The sequence below is a fragment of the Podarcis raffonei genome, chromosome 11, assembly GCF_027172205.1.
Source record: "Podarcis raffonei isolate rPodRaf1 chromosome 11, rPodRaf1.pri, whole genome shotgun sequence".
NCBI classification, from domain to species: Eukaryota; Metazoa; Chordata; class Lepidosauria; order Squamata; family Lacertidae; genus Podarcis; species Podarcis raffonei.
This window is the reverse complement of record NC_070612.1, coordinates 8158619-8166949: the sequence shown is the minus strand read 5'-3', so window position 1 is coordinate 8166949 and position 8331 is coordinate 8158619. Positions and strand designations below refer to the sequence as shown.

At 43.3% G+C, this 8331-nt stretch overlaps 1 protein-coding gene across 2 annotated transcripts in view; it reads right to left on the bottom strand.

Annotated features, from left to right (window-relative positions):
* Window positions 1-2058: 2058 nt before the first annotated feature.
* SETBP1 (SET binding protein 1) overlaps window positions 2059-8331 on the bottom strand; it is a 261669-nt gene continuing 255396 nt past the window's right edge. For both annotated transcript variants that reach the window (XM_053408673.1, XM_053408674.1), the window contains exon 5: window positions 2059-3303. In XM_053408673.1, coding sequence (XP_053264648.1) covers window positions 2750-3303 — 554 coding nt within the window. In that variant the 3' untranslated portion in view covers window positions 2059-2749. The remainder of the gene's footprint in view (window positions 3304-8331) is intronic.

Sequence of the window (8331 nt, the reverse complement as noted above, 5' to 3'; positions counted from 1 at the left end):
CTGTTGGAGTTTGCAATCTCTATTTGAGTTTGTAATCCTTGTCAGAATACATACTTTTGAATGGATTAGTTTATGTTACAATTGACTATTGATTTGCCAGTAGGGACCATTTCCACTATTGAAACTTATATTGGCCCGAGTTCTTGGTGTGCTTTTTTCTTGGTATATTTAATAACAAGAACTCCAACTTATTTAACGTTAAAGACAATGAGTGTGGACAGCTAGAAGCAGATGGGTACAAGGCCAGATTGGAAGTGGCGGAAGGAGAAACAGCTGTAAATTACTGGAGCAACTTGGGGACAGACCCCTCTAGGGTGGCTTTGATACTTGGAAAATGTTAAGTTTACAAATGGGAGGAAGCCTATTGGTGCAACCTGGCAGGCCTGACTCCTGAACACCCCACATTCATTCTTACTGAATATGTGTGGCGTGTTGCTCAATGGCTTAATCCTGTATGTTTCCGGTACCCCAATACTATTCAAAATGAGCACAGAGGAGGGTCCCGTGCAGGTGAAGGCCTCATTCTTTTCGATGTTTGTAGCAGGCTCCATCACATGTACATGTGTACATTTTTTCACAGTTAAGGGGAGATCCAGATTTCGTAGAGGCTGATGCACTTCATGGGAAGCTGTCTTGATGGCAATTTGCAATTAAGTCATGGGAAAGATTCAAATAGGTTTTAGGGCCAGGGAAAGGGGTAAGGATTTTGTTTGTTTTTAATGTAAGTGTTCTGCTGGTTATAATTTTGCCTCCTAGGTATCAGTTACCAGACTCAAAAATTGGCTTAGGTCAAGTTCTCCATGTTTCTCCAGTATGAACTTCTGAGAGCAGAAATTACACCTCGACTAAGGTCTGTCTACCGCATGAGAAAGTAATGGAGGAGAGGAAAGGAATTTGTCAGGTACTGGTTTTAAATATTTCAACAGCTTTCGTTTCTTTTTTTTTTCTTTTAAAAAGAAAGTACTATTACTGCAATGAAATAGCATTTTCGACATTTGTGTTTAGTCCGAACAGCTTTGCTTAAAGCAAAAAACAAAACAAAACAAATAAGAGTTACTTGATTTGGTATGGAAACTTGCTTGAGATATAGATATGTATATCTAAGCTTAAAAAGTGGATAAAATTACACTTTGAATTTTAACCGGACAAATGAAATGGACGATTTAAAGAGACAATTTGTCACACACAGTTTGTGTCCATGCAAACTGATTTTCCTCCTTTCTTTTTTCTTTTTATAATTACATTATGTACAAAAGGAAAAAAAAATACTTTTCAGTTTATTAAGGCAACCACAACGGGGGTTGAGGGAAGTGTTCAAAGTGGCATTAACTCAACAGCAGTGGTGACACCCTTTGAACAATAAGATTATTATAATTTTAGATAAGAACACTTATTCCTTTTTATTTTTTAAATTTTAGTGACATATTTCTTTCTCCGGTTTCATTCTATGTGAATTATTATTATTATTATTAATAATTTAAAAAAGACTTTTGTTGTTTTCATTATGGAAAAACAAATCAAGGCATCATGCTACACTGCTCGGATGAGATCTTGCAAAAATGTTTGCTCCAAGTTCCCCTTGGGCAGCAAATTTTTCACAGGCTCGTATCTATCCTAGAGCCCTTGCCTCTTTAGAGTAACATTGCCCCTTCATTCCTTCTGTTCTTTGCTAACATATCCCAAGCCTTGCTCTACTGTCAAACTAAAGTAGCTTATTGGTGTCCCCTCACTTCCACCACCAGTGAAAACCACCAAAGAGGCCAAGTTCGAAGGCCATGTTAGTGACAAATTGGCTTTTTTCCTCCCCTTTATGAGATGCGCTCTGCTATTCGGTGACAATTTTGGATGGCGTCTGGAGATTCATCTTGTTCCGCAGGGTAGGGGCTCCACTTCTCTCGCCTATATTACTTGCCACTTGCAAATTATTTTGTGCGGGGAGGGAGAAGGGAAAGGATAAGATTTAAGAGTTAGCGATTCAGTTGCCTGGAGCCTGGCAAGAGTTTCTAGAAAGAAAGGAAGAAAACCACACCCCAAAACCTCTATAAAACAAAATACAAATACTTTCAAAGCAGTTTAAAACCAAGAGCACAGTTGAGGAATTTACACTTTTTTTGTTGAAAAGTGAACGTAATTTCCACTCGGAGGGCTGCCAGCTTTGTTCCTTGATGGAGGGATGCCCTTGTGCCTTAAAAGGTGGCATAAAGAAATCTGATGGGTGCAATCCCCCCACGCCCCTTCGTGCAGCAGCAGTGACTGCAAAGGCTGCTGCTGGTGGTGGTGAATTTCTCCCTGTGATGCATCTGCAAAAAGGGGACAGCAGCTCCTACTAAGAGCTTGCTGACCATCCTAGCAGCAGGGATACTGCCAGTCCCGCCATGTGATTTTAAGCAGGATGCTTCCCTCTTTCCCTTCTGAGACACGAGAACGACAAAGCTGGTTTTTGTTAACAGAAACTCTGCAAAAACCGGTGGACTCGCTAGGTTTGAACATCTCCCCCAGCACACCCCATCCCCCACTATTAACCTAAGGGCTAATGCCAAAGTTTTGCCATTATTGTAATTATATTATTATTATTATTATTATTGGTCATTCCTATCTGAATTTTTTAATGGCTGCTGCGCTCCTGAAATACAGAGCAAGTCTGATGCTGCGAAGATGCCAAACAGACCTGCCCATCTCAGCACCCTGGTCCTTTGGTCCCAGGGCGCTAAACCACCCAGCACTGTCTTTCGATTGGCCATGTCGGTTACTAGGGGAGGGCTTCGCTTTCACACCCTCTTGTTTTCCGGTGCCTTTTCACCTTCACTTCATCCTCTGCCTCTGCATGCTGCTGCGCTTTGCTTTTTCTCTTCCCGGCTTTCGGCGTCCGGGAAGGAGGAGGTGGCGGTGGCGGCGGCGGAGGGGGCGGCTGAGACGTCTCCCGGGCCATGTGTATTACAGCCTCAATGGTGGCTGCGATGGTATCATGGCTGTTGGCTGTTTGTTCCAGTAACAAAGGGTTCAGCGCGAACCTCTGGCCTCGTTTGCAAGGCAGGTCGACGCATTTCTCCAAAACTGGCATTTGGTCTCTGAAGTCTTCGTCAAAGGAGAGGGGCTGCTTGCGTGGCCGCCCTCGCCTCTTCTTGACAAAGTTGTTGCCCGTCTTTGATTGTCTCTGCAGCCGCTTGGCTTTCAGGATTTTGTTGACGTGATCCAGGTTCTTCTTGGTGGAGAGGATCTTGTTGTAGTTGCACATCTTGCGCACCTCGCATTGGATCGCTTCGATCTCACAGCGCTTGAACCGTTTCTTGAGCGGTGAGCTGGCTGCAGGGGAGAGAAAACGATGGTGATTAAGATTGGAATCAATCGGAATTGCCGCGCGGGGCATGTGCAAAATAAGGGTTGCGGCATGATTAATGCCGGCTGGCGTAAAGATTCGCCGGGGCTGTGGATTATGAAAAATGGCCCAAAGATGGGAAGCAGCATACAGAACAGAATAACAGAAAATATTTCAGAATTATTTATTGTAAAGACTGTCACGGAAGAACAGCAATTTATATAATGTGCCTGTAAGCTTGCCATTAATATTACCTTAGTAAACTGCCTGAATTAATGAATTAAAATTAGTAACATTCCAGCAAGGAAACACAGTTTTCATTTCCTAATGTATCATTGGGCCCAATGTTCTTTCAAGGTATGAATTGTTGCGGCACTAATGGCTTCTTGCTTCCTTCCCTTCATGGGAGAAAAAAAGTTTTCAACACAGTCATACCTTGGGTTACAGATGCTTCAGGTTGTGTTTCTTTTGGGTTACGGACGCGCCGAGACCCGGAAGTACTGGAATGGGTTACTTCCAGGTTTCGGCAGTCGCGCATGCACAAAAGTGCTAAATCACGCTTTGCGCATGCGCAGAAGCGCCGAATCGCAACCTGCGCATGCACAGACATGCTGCTGAGGTTTGCGAACGCTGTGGTTTGCGAACGTGCCTCCTGCACAGATCACGTTCGCAACCCGAGCATCCACTGTAGTTGTGATTTTGGAGTTTCCCTTCTTTCCACCCTCTGGAGATAGATAGATAGATGATCGATAGATAGAGATAACATTTATTGTATGTGGCCCTGATTCAATGCTCTCTGCCAGACAGCACAAGGGCTGAAATCCTTAGCATATCTGATACTATCATCCAATGACAAGGTCAATACATCTCAACTATAATAGTACTGCTCTGCTCTGGGTGGGGTGGGGTGGAGTGGAGTGGTAGGACTTGAACCAATAGATTCAAATTACAGGGAAGGAAGATTTCACCTAAACATTAGGAAGAACTTTCAGATGGCAAGAGCTGTTTAACAGTGGAACACACTACCTCATAAGGTGCTGGAGGTTTTTAAACAGTGGTTAGATGGCCATAGATTCTTTAGCTGTGATTCACACATTGCAGGGTATTGGACTAGATCGGAGTTTCCAAAACTTGGACTACAACTCCCATCATCCCTAGCTAGCAGGAGCAGTGGTCAGGGATGATGGAAATTGTAGTCCAAAAGTAGCTGGAGACCCAAGTTTGGGAAACCCTGGACTAGATTTACTTTAGGGTCCCTTCTGACTTTACAGTTCTCTGATTCTGTGAAAAACAATTCTCTCTATATTAGATTCCCTCTAAATCAGCCATTCTCAACCTATTGGTCCCCAGATGTTGTTGAACTACAACTCCCATCACCCCTAGCTAGCAAGGCCAGAGCTCAGGGATGATGGGAGTTGTAGTCCAACAACATCTGGGGACCCACAGGTTGAGAACCGCTGCTCTAAATTAACTTCAGTTTAGAAGTTCCCACAACCTCCAGTTACATTTTACTATTCAAGCACTCCTGGAAGTCTTCAGAAGGCAGACAGATTTTCTATGAAGGCTCATTTCCAGAATGACTATTATATTAATGGGTTGCAACCATGCTGACCATGTTAAAAATACAGCTGCTGTTGGAGTCTTCACAATAGAAAACTATGAACTATGTAGTGGAAGAAATATAAACACCCCCCCACACTTCTGTCATTTGGAAGGTTTCATTTTAAAAACAGCAACAAGCAACCCCAACACTGTTGTACTGAGTTTTTTTAAACATAATTGGATAATGTGCTACCATGCTATTTGGCCTCGGCAAAGGCCTTGTGCAAACAAGCCCAACATCTTGTCACAATACAAGAAAGCAGGAGCAAATCCTAAAAGAAAAACAACCAGACATTTGCTCTCATATAAATATATAAGAACGTGGGCGTTTAGTCTTTCAAAGACTGGTTTTCATATCTACACACCTATATTCTAAATTAAATAAACATTCAAAGATTCATTCTCAGGGCATCTCAGGTTCTTACATTCAAGAAGCTATTCCATCTCAATTCCTTTACCTTATCACCGTTCATTCTTAATTTACCCGAAGAGGTGGGGCCAAATTAGACATCACATCATTCACTGAATTAAGCTATTGCATAGACGTTTCTTTTCCTTTGCTGTCATTTGAGGCTCAGGTGGCTTTGTCTGGTGGCCCGGCTATGCCCCTATTTGGACGGGGATAGCCTAACTACTGTTGTCTATGCTCTGGTAACCTCTAGGTTAGATTATACAATGCGTTATAAGCAGGGATGCCTCTGAAGATGGTTTGGATACTTCAGCTGGTGAATAATTCAGCGGCCAGCTCATGGCTGGATTTAGGTTTGATGAGGCCCTAAGCTACTGAAGGTAATGGGGCCCTTTATATGTCCAACTGTCCTTTGTCAACAACAAATTGTTGCTGTTTTTTGTGTTGAATATATGCTAGATGGTAATTTATGGACCTAATAGGTATCTAAAGCCATTTGCACATGACAAAAAATGTATTTTATAAAAGTAATTGTTGAAATGAAATACAATTAAGAAGAAGTATATTAATGGTGAAATACAATTAAGAAGAAGTATATTAACAGTGAAATAATTATGTATTTGTGGGAGTCGGGTGGAAGAGAGCTTTGTTGCTTTGTGTTGTTTGTTCTTGTTTTTATCACATATTTTGTGTTTTTATATTGTATTTTAATGTTGTGAACTGCCCTTAGATCTATAGATGAAGGGCATACATACAAACAAACAAATAAAATAATAAAATGACAATGACAATAATTCAGTCCTTCTTTCGGGGGGGGGGGCACTGTTAGAATTCCTGCTCCATGATTGCAGTCATGGGATTGTTGTCTATCACATGACGGTGTATGTTTTGACTCCACAGAGTGGGAAGTGACAGAGACAGGATGTTTGTGTTACTGTGTTCTGTGAAGTGGGACTATTGTCTTTTGTTCTTTTCTCTTTGCTGTCTGATGCTAGAGAGAGAGGGAGCCATGTTGCAGTGCTCCGTGTCTGTTTATATGTAAATAAAGTAGATTAGCCTAAATGCTGAGTTGTTGAAGTCTGTTACGAAAGTTGCGCAAACTTTGCAGATCCCTAAGTGTGCCGGTGTCTGTTGGCATCGCCCGCTGTGATGTTTGGGCAGAAGAAAGCTTTTGAAGTTCCCAAACGATTGACCAGGAGGGAGAGAACATGCCAGTCGGATATGTGTCTCTACCAGGGTCCTACTTGAGTGTAGGCTGAGCTCCTGACAGACACAGGGGTAAGCGTACCCCTAAACATTTTGTGAATCTTTGTACTTTTGTCCATTTACTATGTTTATTTTTCCCAATTTGAACTATAGAATGGTGATTTTCTTGAGTCAAAATGAGAGTACCCCTAAGCATTTTTGAAAAGAAAAAAAGCACTCCCAATAATGCATACAGTGGTACCTCGGCTTAAGTACTTAATTCGTTCCAGAGGCCCATTCTTAACCTGAAAGTGCTCTTAACGTAAAGCACCACTTTAGCTAATGGGGCCTCCTGCTGCTGCCGTGCCACCGGAGCCCGATTTCTGTTCTTATCCTGAAGCAAAGTTGTTAGCCTGAAGCACTATTTCTGGCTTAGTGGAGTGTGTAACCTGAAGCATATGTAACCCGAGGTACCACTGTACTTTGTCGTTTAATGAAACACAATCTCACTTTGTTCTAAGGACAAAGTAACGTGCGCTATGGGAAGGTACAGGTTCAGCAGAGCTGTGCAAGTCCTGAAGTGGTTGTGCAGATACGTGAATGTTTGTCTGATGGACTGCAGGCTGCAGCAATGTGTGTGTGTGTGTGTGTGTGTGTGTGTGTGTTAAATGCGTCTGCATGAAAGGTTGCAGAAGAAGACTCTCTGTTCAATAGGTGGCCTCAAGCTGTCCATTTGGTTTGAATCACGGAGTATTTTTTATTTCCTCCCAAAGCATTCTCAATCAGTTACAGGATATCCTCAACACCATCTCCTGTCTCATTAACGCAGCTGCAGTTCTCAATGAATGATCAACATCTGGGTGACAGACAGACAGACCAACTGTCTAATTGGACGCCAGCTACACTGCGAAGTGCACCAATTATCTGAATCCGAATGAAACATATGAGCAAACTTTCCGCTTCTTGGATCTATGGAAGATTCACTGGCCATGTATTAGCTCTTCAGGCTATAATTCTATACACGCATACCTGGGAGCAGAATCATAGAGTTGGAAGGGACTCTCTTGCAATGCAGGCATCTCAGCTATAGCATCCATGAGAGATGGCCACCCAACCTCTGCTTAAAAACCTCCAAGCAGGAGAGCCCACAACCTCCAGAGGGAGTCTGCTCCATTGTCGAACAGCTCTTACTGTCAGAAAGTTATTCCTGATGTTGAGTCACAATCTCCTTCCTTGTAACTTGAAACCGTTGGTTGAATCCTGACAAGACAGAAGTACTGTTTTGGGGGCAGCTGTTTACCAGCTCCATCTGGTACGCAGGCTGAGACCCTACCTGCCTGCGGACTGTCTCGCCAGAGTGGTGCATGCTCTAGTTATCTCCCGCTTGGACTACTGTAATGTGCTCTATGTGGGGCTACCTTTGAAGGTGACCCGGAAACTACAACTAATCCAGAATGCGGCAGCTAGACTGGTGACTGGGGATGGCTGCCAAGACCACATAACACTGGTCTTGAAAGATCTACATTGGCCCCCAGTACTCTTCTGAGCACAATTCAAAGTATTGGTGCTGACATTTAAAGCCTTAAACGGCCTCGGTCCTGTATACCTGAAGAAGCGTCTCCACCCCCATTGTTCTGCCCAAACACTGAGGTCCAGCACCGAGGGCCTTCTGGCGATTCCCTCACTGCGAGAAGCCAAGTTACAGGGAACCAGGCAGAGGGCCTTCTCGGTAGTGGCACCCGCCCTGTGGAATGCCCTCCCACCAGATGTCAAAGAGAACAACAACTACCAGACTTTTAGAAGACATCTGAAGGCAGCC